Consider the following 22457-nt stretch of genomic DNA (forward strand, 5'->3'; position numbering starts at 1 on the left):
TGGAAGAAAATTTCTTGAAGTTTACACATACAATATTAGGCAATATTATGTTTAAACAAAACTGCTTCACTTATAGATTTAAATATTTTAAAGCATGTGAATATGCAATCTCTGAACAGTCCATTTTTTAATAGTTGATTAGAACGAGCGTCGAATTATTTTACTACAAGCTAATATATAAAATATCTTTGTTACGTTTACGTTTACAAGAGCGATCGGCCTGCCACGTGACTTGTCAGCTGTGGTGTCAGCATGTCACGTGATCCGTCAGCTGAATGTATATAAACTGCTCGGGACGTGTATCGTCAAAAGAGTCAACTGACGGACTCCTCAAGACACAGATTACTATTCACGACTGCCTTAAAAGACGAGGATTCGCGGTATTCTGATTCTTGTTGTATTAATACATACAGCCCAAGCATACCACTACTTATATTCAATAATAAAGACGGTTTCCTGGAGTCGTCGACCGAGACTTCCTATGTTCTGCCGGGAGACTGAGGAGAGTTTACCGCAGTGTAACGTTAGTTGATCACGCGTATAGGATGAAGCGTCTGGTGCTCGGGGTCTGCGCGGTTCTCACAGTCTGGACACTATTTTCGGCGCCGTCGGGTTCCTCACACCCTCTTGAAGGAGGAACAGAATCGGCGAAGCTGAGGTTCGTGGAGGAGTTTGATCGGTTTAAGCTCGGGTTCGGTTGGCATAACGTGTCCTGCGCGGTGTGTAAAGCGATCTTCATCATGCTTGACATCGCGCTGCTGGTGAGGCGAACCTTTACTTTATCTGCTTATTGTCTGTTAAAAATTCACCTGGCTTTGTTGAATTAAAAGTCGCATAATTGTGTATTTGTATAAACATTTTATTTTTGTATATTATCACTTTGTTTGTTTATTATAAGAATGATAAAGTATTTTATATATAAACTTTTAATATGTATTTGTATAATCTTTAGGTACATTTAATTACTAATATATTTTACATTTCTAAATAATTTTATAATAATTAATATTTCTATGCTTTAACCCAAACCTTTATTAACAGAGTGAATCAAACATGGAGCGTGTGGCACATGCTTTGGGAGAGGCCTGTGTTCGACTGCATCTGACCGAGCCTCAAGTATGTCGAGACATCACTGAGCTCTTCCGAGACGATGTCATCCGTGCGCTCCAAGAGTCCTTCCTCTGGCCCTCGGAGGCTTGTGCTGTACTGGTTGGACCTACATGTGGCCATTTTGATATTTATGCTCCCTGGAATGTGTCTCTCCCACGGGTCCCCAAACCCCCGGTTAAACCGCCTACTCCTCCTAAACCGGGGTCTCCACAGAGCAGAATCCTCTTCCTCACGGATATCCACTGGGATGCGCAGTATGCTGAGGGCAGTCTCGTGGACTGTAAGATGCCACTGTGCTGTCGGAATGAGTCTGGAAGGGCCAGCTGGAAGCACACTGGAGCCGGATACTGGGGCACGTATGGTGACTGTGACCTTCCTCTGCGCACAGTTGAGAACCTTCTCCAAAACATAGCCAGATCTGGCCCGTGGGATTGGGTGTACTGGACCGGAGACATTCCAGCCCACAACGTGTGGTCTCAGACCCGTGCACAACAGCTGAACGAGCTCGTCACCATCACTAGACTCATACACAAACACCTGGGGCCTAATGTACCCGTTTACCCAGCGGTTGGGAATCACGAGAGCACACCGGTGAATAGTTTCCCACCTCCATTTGTACATGGGAACCGGTCGTCCCACTGGCTTTATGACACAATGGCAGAGGAGTGGGCATCCTGGCTGCCAGAGGACGCCTTAAAGACGATACGGTAAAGTACTGAGAGAAAAGACTTAATAAAATTGTATAGTACTTATAATAATTGTTTCTTAGTGTTATTTATTATTATTATTGTGCGTTTTATTTAATCATGTGACTTTATGTATGAAAAATCTGGAGTCTGAGGGTGCAAAAATAAATCAAAATACTGAGAAAGTCGCCTTTTGAAGTTCTCCAAATGAAGTTTTTTAGCAATGCCTATTACTAATCAAAAATTACGTTTTGATGTGTATATACAGAAGGAAATGTAAAAAAAATCTCCATGGAACATGATCTTTCCTTAATATCCTTATGATTTTAGGCATAAAAAGAAAAATGTAACACTTCTTATTTTACTGTTATTATTGTTATTGTGGTTATTACCATTTAATATATATTTTTAAACCATTTTATTATTACTACTATCATTATTATTATTTTCAACATACACTTATTTATGTGTGTGTGTGTGTGTTTTGTCTTCTCTAGGCATGGAGGGTTTTACACAGTGGAAGTTCAGCGTGGTTTGAGGCTGGTGTCTTTGAACATGAACTTCTGTGCACGAGAGAATTACTGGCTGATGGTGAACTCCACAGACCCGGCGGATCAGCTGCAGTGGCTCGTTCACATACTGCAAGAGTCCGAGAACAAGGGAGAGAAGGTACCAGAAATTTACAGAAAGAAACCAGCAAACATCTTATTTTGTATTAAGGACACAGAAAACAAAAAGATGTTGAAGCCGTTTGCTTGCTGCAGCAGTTTAACAAGTTGCAGCGTTAGTGTTTGTGGGTTAGAGGTGTTTAAACATCCAGGCAACTGATCTCACGTCAGACCAGCTTGAACGGATGTGTGACCATTGGTTTTTGTGCTGTGTGCAATTAAGCTGTTGCACATTTGGTTGAATTTGGCCATTTTATATTAGATGCCAGTGATCCTTCTATAGCTAAATGTTACTTCAATTATTTTGTAAGATAGACTACAACTTTTATTTTTATTATTTTAAATCAAAACCAAAAATCTTGGTTTATCTTCTTTTAATTAGCATTCATTTTAAAAAAAATTTGGTGGGGTGGGTAATTTAGTTTTAATAACCAGATCTAAGCAAAGCTCTGTCCGTCGTCTCTGGTCTCTCTCAGGTCCACATCATCGGTCACATCCCCCCGGGACTCTGCCTGAGCAATTGGAGTTGGAATTACTATCATATAGTGAACAGGTCAGTCACTTTTCTGTGAACACATAGCATGGCCAGTCCTGCTGTACACAAGAGTTCACTTTCGTCTGTTATAACCCGTGGCTGAATCAGAACAGCTGCTTGACTGCAGCTTAAAGGGTCATAAAGGCTCCACAGTGTCTTTTATGATCACAAGTGTCACAGTGTTGTAAATATGAGTCATGTTGACTATTAACTTCCTGGTTTGGAGATAATTGTATTTATTTGCCATATGTACCCGGATGTGTATGTAATGCAGTGGTTAATGGTTCACTTTAGCAATCAGTCTGGTTCCTTACTCTATAATTCTCTTTTTTTTTCCCAGATATGAAAGCACCATAACTGGTCAGTTTTTCGGACACACGCATGTCGATGAGTTTCAGATGTTCTACGATGAAGATACATTGACACGTCCACTAAGTGTAGCTTTCATTGCCCCAAGTGTGACCACTTATGTCAACCTGAACCCAGGTACTCACTAAACCATATTAGTTGTGTTTTTTTATTTATTATTATTTATTTTTTATTTATTTACAGGATTGTAATACTTTTCAGCAGCTATGTACTAAATTAATCAAAAGTGACAAAAAAAGTTAAAAGTAAATACTGTTCTTTTGAACTTTCTATTCATAAAATAATTATATATCAATTATATATATATATATATATATATATATATATATATATATAGTATATATATAGCTTTCTCCACTATTCTGTCTGTCTATATATATATATAAGATATAATAGATATATTAGATATAGATATTATTTATGTGTATGTATATGTATATGTGTGTGTATATATATATATATATATATATATATATATATATATATATATATATATATATATATATATATATATATATATATATATATATATATATATATATATATATATATATATACAATTTTTATTTTAGCATTACTTATTCACACAAAATGGTGGCTTATTGCTGTAATATGCTTTTATGTTCAGGATATCGTGTGTATTACGTGGATGGAAACTACCCAGGCAGCAGTTGGATGGTTTTGGATCATGAGACTTTTATTCTTAACCTGACTCTTGCCAATAACCTGCGCTCAAAGCCTGACCCCAACCCGTCATGGACCTTACTGTACCGTGCATCGGAGGCCTACGGTTTGTCCACACTCTTCCCTTCAGACATGGACACTTTGATCAAAGTCATGAAGAATGATGACCGTGTCTTCCAGCGCTTCTGGTACCTCTTTCATAAAGGCCACGTCTCAAAGCCCTGCACAGACACTTGCAAGACGTCACTAATCTGCTTCCTGCAAAGTGGACGATACGACCTTCTAACGCATTGTAAAGTGCTACATGGAGATGTTAGGAAGACAATGTGTTGAGAAAATATGAAACTTGCCATAGAGTTCTAATGGGTTTAATACCACGCCGACGTTACAGACTCTTGATTCATTTAGCACTTTCGTTCGAACTTCTTTTTGTAGCATTTGTTACATATTGTCCTTGAGATCATCAAAAGTTGACTTGATATGGACATTGTTGATATTAAAAGTCTGCAGTTCTTGTGAAGGTGTGTAATTTAGAGCAGAGAACCAAAGTATAATTGGTTGAAAGTGCAACAGGTAGTGACTTCACTGAATCATGTGGTGTGTTAGTGCCTCAGAAAAACCACAGCTGCTCAAATGTCTCGGTCCTCATTCTCACTTATGTTATTCAGTCCTCATTCTCACTTATGTTGTTCAGTTCTCATTCTCACTTATGTTGTTCAGTTCTCATTCTCACTTATGTTGTATGGTGTGTTTGCGTCATTCTAGGGTGTTTTGTGTTATCACTTCCTGCATTGACCTGTAGTTTGCACACTGGAGTCTGTTGAAGACCAGTTGTAAAAGATAATGGTTTATTATCATTGAAAACACAATTGATTTAATTTGTAATGGAATGATGTTTTTCTGAAGACTGTGGTCATGTGTGTAATTTTTTTTTTTTTTTTTTTTGTGTGTGTGTGTGAACTGTCGCACTTGCTGAAAATGAGTTTGCAATTACAGCAGGATTTTACGATTGTTTAATGGATTGTCTGAAGGTCTTTATTAAATAAAGAAATATTTTGCAAGGTGATTTGTTTGTAGATTTAAGTCATGTAATGTTCATATGTTTGCCATGAAAACATTTTTGCTGTTGAAAAAGCAATTTTATTGAGCAGCTATGCATTGCAATGCAAACGAATCAAAAGTGACAATGTTATCACAAATTTGTTACAAATAAATGCTATTCCTTTCAAAATCCAATACATAATTTAATTTTCCAAACAATGTATTGCAGTGTCCACAAAACTAAGGAGAACAACTGTTTTCAACATTGATTAAAAATGAGAAATGATTAGGTGCCAAATCATCATTTCAGAATGATTTCTGAAGGATCATGTGACACGAAAGATTGATGTAATAATGCTGAAAATTCAGCTTTGCATAACCGGAATTAATTTCATTTTAGAATATATAATTTCATTTTTTAGAATATAAAGTTGCTTGTGCATCTTTTCCTATCACATGTTTTCCTTCCAGTCAACGTTCTATGAATATATTTTGATACGCACTCTGTGAACAGCCAGCCCTTTCAATAATGACCTTCTGTGGCTTATCCTCCTTGTGGAGGGTGTCAATGATTGTCTTCTGGACAACTGTCAAGTCAGTAGTCTTTCCCATAATTGTGGTTGCATGTTCTAAACTAGCCCAACAGGTACCCGTATTTATACTCAAAATTAATCAAGCTCAGAATGGAATATAATGGTTTTTTTTTTTGTTTGTTTTTTAAATACTGAATTTTAAAATTTCCTAAGATGTAAGTTATAACTGTCAAAATTAAAAAAAAAACTCAACAAATCTAAAATATAAGAAAGTTTTCTTTTTAAAATTAAATTACATAAAATAAATACCTTTTCCATGATAGTCACATTTTTGAAGATGCACCTGCATTTAAATGATTCTCATTATTTCATATTAAATCGATTTAAGATATGGCATTCAAATTCTAACTACAGAGCCTGTTGAAACTGTAAATTGGGTCTCATGACTGCTGTAACTCAGTTTTTTCGAATATAAATATTCAAAATCATACAATGCATAAAACCTGTATAGTGTGATGCAGGACAGAACCACTAGGGGTCATCACAGATCATATCTAATGACAGCATGCACTCAAGAAATTTTTAAACATATTTTCAATGTGAGCAGGTGTTTGATATGTAAATACTCTCCTTCTGTATGATTTCCCTCACATAATCATTTTAACTGCTGCTAAAGATGAACAGAAGCACAGTACAACTACCAAAAACAAAAGTACTGAAAAAAAAAAATCATATAAAAAGACAACCAAAGAAATACAAAGTAATTAAAACATAAAAAAAAAAAAAAACATTCAGATTTTATATATCTGTAGATTTATCTGGAGTATTTACATTGGCTTCTGTTTGCAGCTCATCATAACTATACCCCAAGAGACACATTTACTTATAAGAAAAGACTAAAATGGAAAACATCATCCACTGTCAGAAAATTTTGTACTCAAGAGTCTGTGAAAGACGTCTTGATTAAATGCTTTTCACTTACACATTAACTTTTTTGTAATCTAATCCAGGATTAAAGTGCACGGATGTAATTTTTTACTGGAAAGTTTAGAATTTCTCTCTGGAAAATATTAATAATAGTAAATAAATAAATACATAAATATTTTTTAATCAGACTATTTGTCCAATCAGGCAAAAAAACACACACACACACACACACACACACAAAAAAACATTTTATATCTATAGCTAGAAGGCTGATTTGCTGTAGTTCGACATACTGTATATTATTATTGTTATTATTGAGAACATAAAGATGATAGTTCGACCTGTATTCTGCTACTGCGATTCTCTCTGATGATGCACTAGCCTAAGGCCTGGTTCACACGGGACGATTTTAAAATTGTCGGCAGATTTTCCAAACCTGAGAGACCCCACACACGGCGATAAAAAATCACGGGTCTAACAGTTTTGGTCGCTCCGTGTCAGGGGGCAAGGAACTCGACCGGAAGTTGAAGTCGGGTGGGGGCTGCCATCTTTTAGCAGAACTTCACTTGCGTTAGCATTTCCATTGACTCCCATTCATTTTCGCGTCACTTTGACAGCGAATAACTTTACATCTGAGGTGTTTAAAGACTCTGTTTGTCCATTATTTATTTCTAAAGATACACGACAATGTATAAAGGGCTCCATTACCTTCTATGTTACATTATGGCCCCGTATAAACAGTTTTTGTAAAAAATAGGCTAACGATTGCGTCATAACCACTCGTCTCTCTGTCACATTACCGTACAGACAGGAGGAGAAGCTCGCGGGCAATTAACTTAATATGGCGTACTGGCGTTACATTTTAAAATACTATACAAAATAATTAATCAGAATACTTACTCCTGCTCACTCACGCCAAAGAACTCCCCAATCAAGCTCGCCATCTCTGCAAGATTAATGATGGCAGTTTGCACGCACAGCCACTTAGAAGATTTACATCTGTCAGACAGGTTGCTGACGTCGTCAAGCTTCGTTTGAGTCTGCGCGTCAGAAACGGAAGTGCTAAAAAACGCTAAAAATGGGCTTCACTTGTCTCAATTGAGTTCCAATGGGGTCGCTGTGTCCATTTCTTTTACTGTCTATGCTCCGTGTGTGGTGTGCAGCCACACGGCTATAGAGGTCGGGATCGTTGCGTCACGTCGCAATGCATTGTGGGAATCGCGGTACAGAAGTAGATGTACTGTATAGTAGGCATTAGGTAACGTTGGTCATTTGGTCATTAATTTTGATTATTTTTTGGAAAATGGTTCAGTATTGCTGTATTGTTAACTGCTGTAATCGGTTTCATGATCGACAGGGCAAACGCCTCGTGAATCATATTAGTTTTTAACATTTTCCTACTTGGAAAAAAAACACAAGGTGTCTGAAATCACCAAGAGGCGTCAGATGGCTTGGGTCGCCACTGTACGGAGGGAAACCATCACCTTCGATAATATTATAATACATAGTTATGGTGAGACATGTTGTGTATGGTCTCTCTCTCTCTCTCACATACACACACACAAACTCAGACACAAACACATTACGTTTTCTCTAGTTTTTGGCCAGTAAGGGAGTCAGTTTAGTGTCTGTATTTTTTGTTTAAACATTTTCTTTTGACCCAATCCTGAACTTAATTTGCTTTTTGATATTTTTGTGCTGACTGTATTTAACAAATTTGAACAACTTGTTTAAAAAAAAAAAAAAAAACTGGAACGAACTTCAAAATAGGAAGTTAAGCGTCTTGTTTTGGTGAATGGTGGGTTGTGTCTGAGGTGAATGTTCGTCAATATTATACCGGATTACAGAACTACCGGAGGAAAACAGTGGATTTTTGCAAGTATGATAGGTGAGTAATTACTCCTGAAGTGTAACAAACCCGCATAGACAAGCTTCATAGCTCGCAGAATCTGATAAGTGTGTGTGTGTGTGTGTCACCACTGATGCTTGGTTAATGTTAACATTTCCTTAGTGAAAAAGATTGTTTTCTCCACGTTTAATTTGCAGATCCATTTATGATCTGCAGGTGAGCCTCCAGTGACTTTTTAAAAAGTGAAAGTGACATTTTTAAATTGATCGGAGGTGTAAGCGCTCACTCCACAGACCCAGTAGGATAAATTATCAGGGAAACTGAGGCTTGGTAAACTTTCATGTGTTCATAGGGATCGATTCCGCCTACAACCTCTTTTTTTTTTTTAAGTAGCGTTGTTTGGCTTCATTATTAAGTTTGTCCGTATAGGTATAGGCAACTTTTTTTGTCACGTTCTATAACTTTTTCTGGAGACTGGCTATTATCTTATTACAAACCTGCTTTGCGATGCCTCTAAAATGGCCGCCGTTACCCACAATGCACCATTCCATGACGTCTACGCCCGAGCTCTATATCAACACATCACACACGAACCGATTTGACTCCCGAGCATTCCCAGGTCAGACGGGAAATCTCGCAAAATCCCTCGAGATCAAACGTGACTTTAGAGTAAACAATCATGGCGGACAAAGAGGATGCAGTGGCCATAGTTGTGCTTTGTTTTTAACGGGAAAAAAAAACATAAGAAAAATAAGAAAAGGCGATGGTCAAAGAGGTGGAGACGACGCGAGCATGGACTATACTTGCTATATCATGATATGGAGATAAGTTGTTGTTTTATCTCATAGAAATGTTGTTACGTACTACACAGATTAATAACCGTTGAAATAAACGTTCATATATTAGTTTCCATGTACTCTGGTGGACTGCAGTTGTGGATGTAGTTATGCCCATCGACTTTATTTGTATTTGTTATATTATATACGCCGGCTGTTTTGATTTTGTTTCCCGGTACTATCACTGCCTCGTCACCTCGCTTTCTGATTGGCTACACGCCACAGTCCACAGGCTGCGTGATTGTTTGTCCTCGGGGGACACCACACACGAGAAGAAATCGGGCAAAATAAATCCAACATGTTGGATATCCCCGATTTGAGATCGGAGCGGTCCCGACATTCTTCCGAGCAGAGGAGATTAGTCTTAACACACCACACACGGCAGGAATATTTGATCAGATTATTTTACGATAATCGGAGCATCCTAAGATTGTCGGAAGGGCTGAATCGGGGCTAAAATCGGCCCAATTATCCTGCCGTGTGAACCAGCCTTAAGAAAAAAAATCCTCTGTCTGTCTGACATTAGGTCCGTCAGACATAAAATATTTTAGCGGTAATGTGACCAAAAATATTTAAGACCCATCGATACTTCCTCTACAGTCAAAAATCTTTGTGTTATATTAAGGCTGGTTCACACGGCAGGATAATTCGGCCGATTTTAGCCCCGATTCAACCCTTCCGGCAAGGATGCTCCGATTATCGTAAAATAATCTGATCAAATATTCCTGCCGTGTGTGGTGTGTTAAGACTGCTCTCCTCTGCTCGGAAGAACGTCGGGACCGCTCCGATCTCAAATCGGGGATATCCAACATGTTGGATTTATTTGGCCCGATTTCTTCTCGTGTGTGGTGTCCCCCGATGACAAACAATCACGCAGCCTGTGGACTGTGGTGTGTAGCCAATCAGAAAGCGCGATGAGGAAGTACCGGGAAACAAAATCAAAACAGCCGGCGTATATAATATAACAAATATAACAAATACAAATAAAGTCAATGGGCATAACTACATCCACAACTGCAGTCCACCAGAGTACATGGAAACGAATATATGAACGTTTAATTCAACGGTTATTAATCTGTGTAGTACGTAACAACATTTCTGAGATAAAACAACAACTTACCTCCATATCATGATGTAGCAAGTATAGTCCATGCTCGCGTTGTCTCCACCTCTTTGACCATCGCCTTTTCTTGTTTTTCTTATGTTTTTTTTTTTTTCGTTAAAAACAAAGCACAAACTATGGCCACTGCATTCTCTTCGTCCGCCATGATTGTTCACTCTGAAGTCACGTTTGATCTCGAGGGATTTTGCGAGATTTCCCGTCTTACCTGGGAGTGCTCGGGAGTCAAATCGGTTCGCGTGTGATGTGTTGATATTGCCGTGTGACTGCACACCACACACTGAACGACCAAAACTGTTAGACCCGTGATTTTTATCGCCGTGTGTGGGGTCTCTCAGGTTTGGAAAATCGGCCGACAATTTTAAAATCGTCCCGTGTGAACCAGGCCTTAGACAGCAACTTCATATTTCATATTTCCCATGTTACAAAAACTGCATTCTTTTAATCCACAATAATTGCTGTTAATAATGTTCATCGTCTGGCTGACTACGTCTTGTATTATTTTTTCTGAAAAGTCCTGTCATACGCGCACAAACTGATAGTCACCACTTAAAAGCTACTAACTACTAAATATTGTAGAAACATAATTTTCTGTAAAGTTGCTTTGTAATGATTTGTATTGTAAAAAGCACTTATACAAATAAACTTGAATTAAATTTAATTGAATGTACTCGTCTTTCCCTAACATTACCTGCTAAACACTACCATAATTTGCTGCTGCTAAGTGGAACCCTAGCTAACTTGTTTTCCAGAAACCCTGTTAGTAATTGGACTATTACCAGTAATTTATCTTGTAAATAATTAAATACAAAAATAAAATGGAATTAACAACAAAAACATTTGCTTGTAATCAAATTATCCTTAAGTCAATCTTATCTCCATTATGTACGTTAACGCCATCATGTTTCTTCTTTTCCTCCTCTTGCATTTTTTCCCAACTTCTGGCTGCCAGAGGGATAAATCTTCTTCATGGTCAAATTAACAAATGCACGAGTAAGCGCTGTACCCCTTTGAAAATGCCGGCGGACGCATCACGAGGAATAAAGCAAGCACATCCTGCATAATGCGAGGGGTCCCTCTAGGGGGGGTGCAGATATATTGCTCCATGTTAAGGCTATTAAAGACATTTCAGATTGTTCAAATAGTCAGCTGTCGGGGCCCCCTCAAAATGCTGGGCCCCAGGCAATTGCCTGCCTTGCCTGCCCCAGAGCCGTTAAAAATTATACATTTAATGGCTCTGGCCTGCCTATTGCTACTCCTCTGTGTAGGCCTACTACTTTGCTCATCATAATATTGAAGGTTTTGTGTTGAACATTCCACACAAATTATAAAAAAAAAAAAAACAATTTTAGGATGTTAGTTCTTGTATGTGTGGAATGGGGGCAGATGAAGCATCTTTCTGACCCAGTGGACAGTCTAATGTGGACCATGTGGAACCTGCAGTGGCTGTAAATATTAGAAATGAAAGTCTGGAGGGCATTTCATTGACACATAATCTGGAGATGGGTAAGAACACTAAGTTCCCTTTCAGTCAGTCACGTTCTGCGTTATGTCAGAAAGAAACTGACGAATGGGTTCTCGCCCGAGAGCCCAATCACCTTCAAATAGTAACAAAACGAGCCAATGGTACATAGAGTACCTAGCTAGCTCCTTCCGTTTAAGATGCTATCGCCCAAGTGCATTTTCGAATGCATTTCTCTGTTGTATTGGTTTGCAGGACTGAAGGACGCGTACTTTCCTGTCTCCATTCTTCCTCGACACAGACCGTTACGAGGACAAGAGAGCGGTTCCACTGAAACTGTTTCAGAGGCTCCTGGGGCATATGGCATCTGCAGCGGCAGTCATACTGCTCGACTTGCTCCATATGAGACAGCTTCAGCACTGGCTTCACGACCGAGTCCCGAGATGGGCATGGCAACAGGGCATGCTCCAAGTGACCGTCACTCCGGCCTGCCTCCAAACCTTCACCCTGTGGTTGGACCTCTCGTTTCTACGGGCTGGCGCGTTGTGGTGTCAACAGATGCCTCTGCCATGGGCTGGGGTGCCATGTGCAACAGGCATGCTTCGTCAGGTTCCCAGACAGGACCCCAACTTCAGTGGAATGTCAATTTCCTCGAGTTGCTAGCAGTACAGTTTGCTCTGCACCGCTTCTGAGCCCTGCTGAAGGACAAGCACATTCTGGTCCGTACGGACATCACTGCAACCATAGCCTACATCAACCGTCAGGGTGGTCTGCGCTCCCGCCGCATGTTGCAACTCGCTCGCCACCTCCTCTTGTGGAGCCAGAAGCATCTGAGGTCGCTTCGTGCCATTTACATCCTGGGCAGACTCAATCTCGCAGCAGACAAGCTTTCATGGCAATAGTCTCGCCCAGAGGAATGGAGACTCCACCCCCAGTCGGTTCAGCTGATTTGGGAACACTTCAGAGACACTCAGGTAGACCTGTTTGCCTCTCCAGAAAATGCCCACTGCCAGTTGTTTTACTCCCTGACAGAGGGCACCCTTGGCATGGACACTCTAGTGCACAGCTGGCCGCTGGGCCCGCGCAAGTATGCGTTTCCCCCAGTGAGCCTTCTTGCACAGACGTTGTGCAAGATCAGAGAGGACGAGGAGCGGGTCCTCATGGTTGCACCTTTTTGGCTCAGCCAGACCTGGATCTCCGAACTCCTCGTGACAGCCCCTCCCTGGCCAATACCTCTGAGGAAAGACCTTCTTTCACAGAGAAGAGGCACCCTCTGGCACCCGCGTCCTGATCTTTTGAACCTCATGTGTGGGTTCTGGACAGGTCACAGAAGGTTTAGGTACCTTGCCACCTCAGGTGGTAGCTACCATCACTTCAGCTAGAGCCTTGTCTACCAAACATGCCTATGCTTTGAAGTGGAACCTCTTCATCACTTGGTTTTCTTCACGTTGTGAAGATGCCTGGAGATGCCCGATTGGGTCAGTGCTTTCCTTTCTTCAGGAAGGGTTGGACCGAAGGCTGTCTTCTTCCACCTTGAAGGTCTATGTGGCCGCCATTTCAGCTCACCATGACTGTTGATGGTAAGCCTCTTGGGAAACATTAACTCAGTGCCTTAGGACCTCAGACCAGCTCTTTGTTTGTTACGGAGGCCAGCAGAAGGGAAAGGCTGTCTCCAAGCAGAGGTTATCCCACTGGATAGTGGATGCTATTGTCTAGTTGGTTCCTAACCTGGAACTATCACTGGAACACAAGAAGACCTCTGTAAACAATACTGAAACCTCACCCACCCTACCAAGTCCTGTCTCCAAGCAGAGGTTATCCCACTGGATAGTGGATGCTATTGTCCTGGCTTATCAGGCTCAGGGCCTGCAATGTCCCCTAGGGGTGAGAGTTCACTCAACTAGGAGTGTAGACTCCTCCACCTCACTTACAGACATCTGTAGAGCTGCAGGCTCGGCGACACCTGCAAGATTTTATAATCTCCGTGTAATCTCCATGCCCTATCATTTTGTAAGGGACTCCATTCGTCCATTAGTCTCTTTCTGACGTAACGTAGAACGTGATCGACTGAAAGGGAATGTCTAGGTTACGTATGTAACCCTCGTTCCCTGAAGGAGTGAATGGAGACGTTATGTCCCTTTGCCACATCACTGTTCCGCTGAACGGCCGGGTCACTGGCTCAGACTTGAGTGTGAGTTGCTTGCGCTGCTCCTTATATACCCACACAATGTCAGAGTTTGCGATGCAAATTCCTAGACCAAGGTACTCTGTGTACCATTGGCTCATTTTGTTACCACTCTGAGGTGATTTGTCTCTTGGGCGAGAACCCATTCGTCAGTCTCTTTCTGACGGAATGTCTCCGGTCCCTCCTTCAGGGAACGAGGGTTACATATGTCCTAGATGTTCTGTATAGATTTATATTTAGTAAACCTTTATTGATATTCTGTTAAAATATATGCCTGCATTGCTTATTTTTCTACTTGCATATTTTTCTAAATAGTTGCATTTCTAAACATTACAATGTTTAAGGAAAAATTAAATGGATTTTATGTGTTTTTATTCTTGGACAACACATTTCTCCATTTCACGTAAAGAATATTAGATGGTCATGTCACAGCTGGTGTTTATCTTAATGTTTCATGCCGTCACATTTCTTTAAATATTAGTAAGCTTGAACAGAATTTCTACAATATCTAGTCATTACGAAGAAAAACAGCCAAAAGCAGAAGAATAATGTTGCTTTTGGTTTATTGAGGCATGGGAAGAATGGCAAATATCGTAAGTGTCAAAACTGAAGGAAGAGATTCGTAAACTGAATAATATATTGCTGATTGGAGAATGGAAAGTTATGCATCTGCGTAATCACAGACTGTCTAGTTGGCTCCTAACCTGGAACTATCACTGGAACACAAGAAGACCTCTGTAAACAATACTGAAACCTCACCCACCCTACCAAGTCCTGGAGGCTCATTATTAGTTCATGCCAAAGGTTTCTAAGAATCCTGTGCATGTTGTTAATTTGTGGTTAAGCCTTTTCATTATTTTATGAGAATTTATTATTTTCTTAAATTTGAATAAAACACAGTTAAAAGAAAGTTTATCACAAAATATTTAAATATATATGACAGACTAAAACCAGAGAGCAGATTCTACAGGATTAAACCCAAACTGTCACTTGAACCATTTCTTGTATACTGTATAAGATGGAGGGGTCTGGACTGTGACTGAGAAACAGATCAATGAGAAAGTTGATTTCGACAGGTAAGTTTGATGTTTTAGATGGTAGTAAATATTTTTGTGGAAAATTTATGTTCTTACTTTCAGACTCAAATAAAGATAAGTATGATAAATTCAGCATTTCTATTCACAGTAAGTGGGAAGATTAATAAATCTTCCCACTATGGATTTGGCTATCTTCAGTCAAGCAAAGATGAATTCTGGCTTGGGAATGATTGTAGTCATACCCTGCTTAGTGATGGTAAGATTTGTATACAAGTTGATCAGTCTGCTTTTCTGCTTTAAAATAAAACTTTTTAAATTCTCTTTAGGAGAAAATGTGATGAAAATTGAATTGATGGACTGGAAAGGAAAGGAGAAACATCCTATGCCATTTACGACAACTTCAAAGTGTCAGATGAAAAAGTATGTTTTTTTTTTTTTTTTTTGGTTCCTACCTTTAACACCTTAATGCCAGTCTGTGCAGGTTTCTAGGATTTAACAGTGATGAGAAGTGTTGGTGGTATAACAGGTAACGCTGAGGGCTTTTCTCAATTTTATGAGCATAGCTTTTTGTACACTAAACTCTGTGTCTTATGTTACATGTTGCTTACTTACAGGTGTCATGCAGCCAATCTTAATGGGAGATTTTTACAGAGGTGGAGAGTACAAAGCATGATAATGGTGTGGTCTTGGGCACCTGGAGAGGACTGTGGTACTCTCTCAGATGCACGGCCATGAAAGTATGTCCCAGTTCCTACATGGACAACTTAGGGAGTGGAGGAGGACCTAGCAAGACAGCTGAACAGTCTCATCATGCACATTTGTGTATTTTACAGTATACTTACTATAAGATTCACTGTGGTTTAATAAATCTACCAACCACATGACTGGCAATCCTTTGTGCATAATGCAAGAAAGAATCTTATAGGGACAAAGGAAAAATCTTACCTTGGTAAACTGAATAAATTAATTTGATTTATCTTTACAAAATATTACAATTCGATATTAAGTCAAATACTATGCTTTTATGCACATATTATTATATGTGTAAAGTGGTAAATACAATTATAAATATTGTAAGATTGCATGCATTCATACATATGATGGCATAACGTATGCATACCATAATAAAGCAGCATCTAAACATACTGAAAGTCTTGACTGAGATTCTAAAACTGCATCAGACTATTTTCTCTTCCATTTTATATATTTAACATAGCTGATAGTAAAAGAAACATTCATAAAATAAATCCATAATTGCCAAAACCCTGAGAATTTGCATTTTCCAGTGTACAAACAAATCCAAATGTGTACAAAATATTTTTTTGGATGAATACGGTCCATGTCCATGACAGTGGTTTGCAAAATAATAAAAAACTTTTCAAATTAATAGAAAAGAAAACATAAATAAAAATTAAATTGATCATAGGTTTCATTTGAAGTCTTGAAAACAATCATATGAAACACAGAGCCTACAAAATCTGATATGCATGTCCACATGGAGCAAAATATTCTCCTACTATTAAATACAAGCACTTCATTCTATTAAGACTTTTATTTTGAAGTTTGAGTTTGCTTTAGCAGAATGCAGGAACGCAGGTTTGATCAGGTGAGTTTATGAATAGTCAGAACCTCTACTCCATTATCCTCACCCAAGTATCCAGAAATGTCCATCATGTGCTGCTCTGACTCTGTGAGAATATATGGGGTGTTGCTGTAGTCTGCAGAGAGAGGAAGGCTACGACAGCGTCCCCTGCTCTGCTCTGAGGTAGAAAATGTGGAACTGCGTTGCCTGTGGCCAGTAGATGACTTAGCCTCTCGTAGCTTTCTGGCTAGTATGTTCCTCTGGATCGGAGAGGGACCTCTTCTGTTCCAGTTCTGTTCTGCATGTTCACATTGGTCCAGTGCAGAAGATGGGCTTCGAGCCATGCAGTGACGATCCATCAAGGGCTCTCTTGTTGGTGTCACTGGAACTGAATCTTTTGAATTTGACTGAGACCGGGGAGTGTCAACCCATGGTCTTCTCCTGTGGTCCACTGAGCTATCAGTTATTTTAGGACTGGAACAAGACCAAACCTCAAGTTCAGGAAGTGTATGCTCCCAGGGTCTATGTCTACAGCTCCCCTCTGGTAGCTGGCGAGGAGTCACCTGGGTCATGCTTCTTTCTCTGTAGGGTCGGGAAAGGAGCAGCTGCTTCTGGTTGTTCTCGTGGAAGCTTGAAGTTCTCCTGAAGTTGGGATTTTTGGAGTATGGCATTCTACTGCGCTCTACCATCTCCACCCAGTCTGCCGTACGCTCAAGACGATGAGAGCTGGCACTGAATGAAGACTTCGTTGGACTCAGCAACAAGTCCACCTTTTGTCTGTCTGATAAAGCATTGTTTTTGGAAGGCCATGTGGGTTCTGGAAAGGGAGACCTTATGCGGAAGTGACTGCTGCTTGACTCTTCTGGGCTGTCAAGTTCTTGGGGCACTGGAATTAGACCAGAAGGGGTTGAAGCCATTGCCTCTAGCATGGTGTTGTCGACTGGACTCTGGGACACATGGTAGACTTGAGTGGTCTCTTTTAAGCCCTTCTTTTTCATCTCCTTGAGCTGGCGTTGAGCCAACCGGTAGCCAAAAATAGGAGGAAGAACCTTTTGGCCAGAAGGAGACATCCTATCTGGGTCTTGAGAAAGGGGAAGAGGAAGGGACATGCTCTGTTGATGTGCCAACACACCTCGGTCTGAAGGTCCTTGCTTTGCAGGCAAGGTAAGTCCCTTCTGGAGGGAAGCTGCCTGGAGACTTTCTGAGAAACTGGGTCTCTGCATGCTGTGACCGTAGATAGAAGCCTCATCAGAGTTCTTCCGACCACTGGGAGAGTGCAGAGAGCCACGTTGCATGGAGCTGCATTTTGGAGCACGGCAAAGTTTTCTCCACACTGTGATAAAGATGGTGGCCAGGATCACAGCCAGGCACAGGAAGATCCCAGCTACTACCACTAAATTCCCAATTAGGGGAGAGTTCACAGCTGGCGGAGGGGTGAGAGGTGGAGGCAGGAGCTCCTCTACATAGAGAAAAAACGGTTTATTCTGAAATAATTTTAAAAAAAATGTAATGGATGAAAACAGTCAAATGGTTACCAGTGCAATCTTCTAGCGAACAGTGTGACTGCTCCATAACCATGCCAGTGCATTGGATCCCACCAGTAGAGGGCAGCAGACATTCACGAACACGCTCTCGCACCCCTTCCCCACACGTCACACTACAACCACTCCATTGCTGCCACGGTCCCCACATTCCTTTAGAGCAATGATACAGTATTATAGAAACAAAAATAAAAAATACATTGAAAATAATGGATATCATGCATACACACACCTTAAGCAGCATTAGTAAATAGATTTTGTCTCAGGAAATGGAAATGATGCTTGACTGTCAAAATCCTTGCTAAGATGCCAAGGTAGTTTCTAAGGCATTTCCAGAGTGTTCTTGGTTATTTTTAACTGGTTGCAATACTACGTTTAATACTTTAGTTTAGAGGTTAGGGCAGGGCCGGGGTGTCCAGTGCTACCCCTGGAGGGCCACCTTTCTCCAGAGTTTAGCTCTCAAACATGGGTTAGAATTAATTTAGGCTGGAGGTAAACTTGGTTGGAAAGTTGCCCTTCAGAAGTAGGACACCACTGGGTTAGGGTTATAGGTTAGAGGTTCAAATCAGGGTTAGGGGTTCAAATCCCTAATCCGAAGTATAAATTACAGAAATAGTGATAAATGCCTTATTCAGCACTACATAGTGAAATTAGCAAATTAATTAGCAAATACAAATAATTTGCAAAGTTTGCTTTGTGATTCTGTCAGACCTTAATCATTAAACATACTGGTGCTGAAATACAGATTAAATTAGCTATGGTTTGTACATGCTTTGATAAAATCAGACTCACGTGTATGTCTTTGCACAATCACACAGGTGTGTGTCAAACTGGGAGCCTTACTGTAGACAAGTGTGAAATGGAAGCAATACTTATTCCTGCCCGGGTCAAAGATGGAGCAGTTAAACTCAGTCTCATTCTCCGCTTGCGTGAGGAAATTGAACGCCAGGTGAGAGGGAGCAGCCATATCATTATTCTCTTCTTTATAAAGCAGAACTTTTCCATTTGTAACCGTACAGGGAGGAGCGATTCGACGAACAGTCACGGCTCCCTCACAGCCACTTTTGTAAATGTTATCCACAAGAAGCTTGTAGGAGAAGATGCTGGACATGTAAAGGGGACCAGAGGATTTTAGTTCTTGCTGGGTGTGAGGGGATTTTAGGGAAATCTGGATGAAACCACGCTCTGTCAGAGGGGATGCACATGGCATCTCCACATGTTGTGACCTTACTACTTTAATATTATGCCTTATCCGGTTCTGCACCTTCTCAAAGGTGTTCCTCCCTATCTGGACTTGTTCCAGGTAACTGACGTCAAGGAAGAGAGCTGAAGCTTTGTTGCTCGAACAAGGATGGAAGTTGTTGTTAGTGTACACTCCAATCCTAAAGTCATTAAAGCTCCTGTTGTTGCTGCCACGATCCACAACCAGGTGAAAGGTGGGCCAATGCACATGTAGAACCGGACTCCACCACCAGACGGCACTCATGTTAGACAAGGCGAGGATGTGCTTCTGCTCAAGTCTGAATCTGAAATTACCTGCATACAGGAAGCAAGAGCAGTTGAACTCCATTGACCCTTCTGACTGGTTAAAGGGAAGCGACCTAGAGAGTACTGTGACATTCCTGTCAATGTCAATCAATGACACTGTCAGCCTGTGGACGGTGAAGTTGCTTTCAGTGCTGTAATCCACAAACACACTGGCATTGCTCAAGGCGATGTGTAATGATGGCCAGAGATGGATACCAGCCATTGCTTTAAAAGAAATAACATATAAATTAAAATCGATCAGTACACATAAAGATTAGGAGGCAAATTTGATGGAAAGTTTGTATCTGTGCTATTACCAAGTTCCCTAAAGTAGCATAACATAACCAAAAGTGAAATTTTAGTTATTCTTAACCATGCAATATTTTTTCCTTTAGCTATGTGTTTGCTAAATGATTCTGAGTGGTTGTTAGCATGTTGCTATGCGGTTACAAGAATGTTCTATTTACTGTCCCAACACTAAATACCCCACTTTCAAGTTGTCCTTCTCTAGCTCAGGAGCTTTTTGCCCCATTTATTTTCCCTAAGGAAAAACATAAGACTTTCCAACTACAGGCCTGGAAGAAATTTCACAACATTTTCTAACTTTTCTTTTTGACTTTATTGACACTTTTATTGACACTTTTATTGACAGTGACTAGGACAGGGGGTAATGGGGAGATAAGGAAGAAACAATCTTTAGAATACACAAACTCACCACCACCATTATATGCACCACAGCCTATTGTGACAGAACACGAGCTAACCATTTTTTTTTTTTTTAGACATGGATTAGACCTCATGGTTGGCCTCTAATATTACTGTAGATTTTCACATTTAAGGTTGTGCCTTTTGAGCGAGATGAAAATATCATGTTATACTCCTTAATAATAATGCAACACTGTAACACATTCAAGTTCAGGTAAATTTTTCAAGTTTTAGATAAGTTCTACAGCTGTACAGTACTGTTGTCTAGTCCTGCAGTATGAGAACTTGAGAAGGCTTTGTGATTTATGAACGCTGCATGTGTGGGTCACTTCCTGCAGAAAAAACAAATGCATCCAGGGGAAGAGAGGGCAGGAAATGTCAGTGACCCCCCCCCCCCTCCATTTTCCTCTCCAACTATTCACCACGGTGCACTTGAAACTGGCAATCACTGACCTTCATTTAAACTCTATTTTTTGTATGAGAATCAGAAAAGTTGGATTATATAACTGAGCATTTGTGGGGCTGTCAAGATTCCTGCAGATGTAATGAGAATCCAATGGTTTTATTACACCCGTTACATTGTAGATTTGGATTTCCCTTCCTTGCCACAGTCACCTATGGTTTGCACATTCTGCTGGGCATTAAGGCATGATTTTCTATAAAGTTGAAGGCATAGGGCATACAAATAAAATTGATTTGACTAAGCTCCAAGACAAAGTGTTCTTTAAAATGTAAGGATATCTTCTCACCAAATCCCATCAGGAAGAGCAACACAAATGGGGTCACTGTAGGGAAACCCTGTGTCATTCCGACTTCTGCGGCCTCTTATCTTTCTTTGTCCACATCACCCCTGTCCACCTTCATTCACTCTGTCCTGAGACAGACACAAGGGATAAATTAAGTACATTTATTCTACTTCCATACAACACTTATTTGTTTTGGCAGTCGCCTGACTCTTTCATGAGACTATTGAACGGTAATGTGGAAATATGAATTTGAATATCTTCTTGATAATCTCACATTTTAACACATAGTACATAAACTATTCATTACATACATACAATCCATAGCCTACAATTACACTTAATAAAAATATAGGTTTTATACAATTGCCTTTCTTTAATTTTTAATTCTTGAGCAATATTTATGGGAAAATATGTATTGCTTAGAAACGTCTATTAAAACACATTTTCAATATATATATATATATATATATATATATATATATATATATATATATATATATATATATATATATATATATATATTATTAAACAATACTATATATAATTTTATTACTTTAAAATGAAATTGGGTTTAATAGATGTATAATGACATTATGATGTTGCTGGAACACAATAGGCTACATTTTAACACTCCAGAAACGTCCACATTCCCGTTACTTTGTTACTTATAACTTCTTACTCATATTTTCCTGATATATGTTATCCTTATCTTATACAAAATAAAATAAAAACTCTCGTGCATTAGAGATATAACCAAAACCAGTCAATATATTACACTTAAATGCTAAAATTAAAAGGTAAATAACCTAAGGAGGTAGATGATAAAGTATTCTACTTACATATCAGATTGAGTCGGACGAATACGGTATGTTCTTGTATCCTGGTCGAGCTGAATGACACCGCGTTACCGTCAGTTTTGTTTTTTAAACGTTAAATGAATGAACGTCACGGAGCGACACCGCTCTCAGGCACGCTCCCACGAGCGCGCTCTCATGTTTGCAGACCGTGAACGCGCGTTCCCTTGCTTCCTCTACTGGCTGTTTTTAGGGAAATTAAGTTAGGATGCGGTCTGATCTCCCCCCCCCCCCCCCCAAAAAAAAAAAAAAAAATATTATATATAGATTTTATTACACATATTCAGTGTGAATCACTAATTTCTCAGCGACCGTGCAGATAGCTCTGCTGGCTCTCTATTAATGCAGCCAATTATCTACTATAGTTCATGTTACCAAACATAAATGTCAGAAGTTAGCGTTTAATCTCTTCTGCTTATATATATATATATATATATATATATATATATATATATATATA

General features: G+C 39.8%; 2 protein-coding genes across 3 annotated transcripts; one reads left to right on the forward strand and one right to left on the reverse strand.

Annotated features, from left to right (window-relative positions):
* Nucleotides 1–282: 282 nt before the first annotated feature.
* On the forward strand, nt 283–5118 carry LOC128021204 (sphingomyelin phosphodiesterase-like). Its single transcript, XM_052608237.1, has 6 exons — nt 283–761; nt 1042–1817; nt 2294–2465; nt 2941–3017; nt 3340–3485; nt 3997–5118. Exons 1-6 carry the CDS (start codon nt 546–548, stop codon nt 4383–4385), a joined length of 1776 nt encoding a protein of 591 aa, XP_052464197.1. The 5' UTR covers nt 283–545; the 3' UTR covers nt 4386–5118.
* A 10340-nt stretch (nt 5119–15458) lies between these two features.
* Nucleotides 15459–22159, reverse strand: LOC128021205 (thrombospondin type-1 domain-containing protein 1). 2 transcript variants are annotated; one of them, XM_052608239.1, is made up of 5 exons: nt 21983–22159; nt 21147–21266; nt 18958–19917; nt 18160–18318; nt 15459–18083 (listed from the first exon to the last, which is right to left on the reverse strand). In XM_052608239.1, exons 2-5 carry the CDS (start codon nt 21202–21204, stop codon nt 16645–16647), a joined length of 2616 nt encoding a protein of 871 aa, XP_052464199.1. In that variant the 5' UTR covers nt 21205–21266; nt 21983–22159; the 3' UTR covers nt 15459–16644. The 2 variants fall into 2 exon arrangements, with proteins under 2 accessions (XP_052464199.1, XP_052464198.1); XM_052608238.1 differs by having other exon boundaries at nt 21147–21271.
* Nucleotides 22160–22457: the final 298 nt, after the last annotated feature.

This window comes from Carassius gibelio, chromosome A10, assembly GCF_023724105.1.
Source record: "Carassius gibelio isolate Cgi1373 ecotype wild population from Czech Republic chromosome A10, carGib1.2-hapl.c, whole genome shotgun sequence".
NCBI lineage: Eukaryota > Metazoa > Chordata > Actinopteri > Cypriniformes > Cyprinidae > Carassius > Carassius gibelio.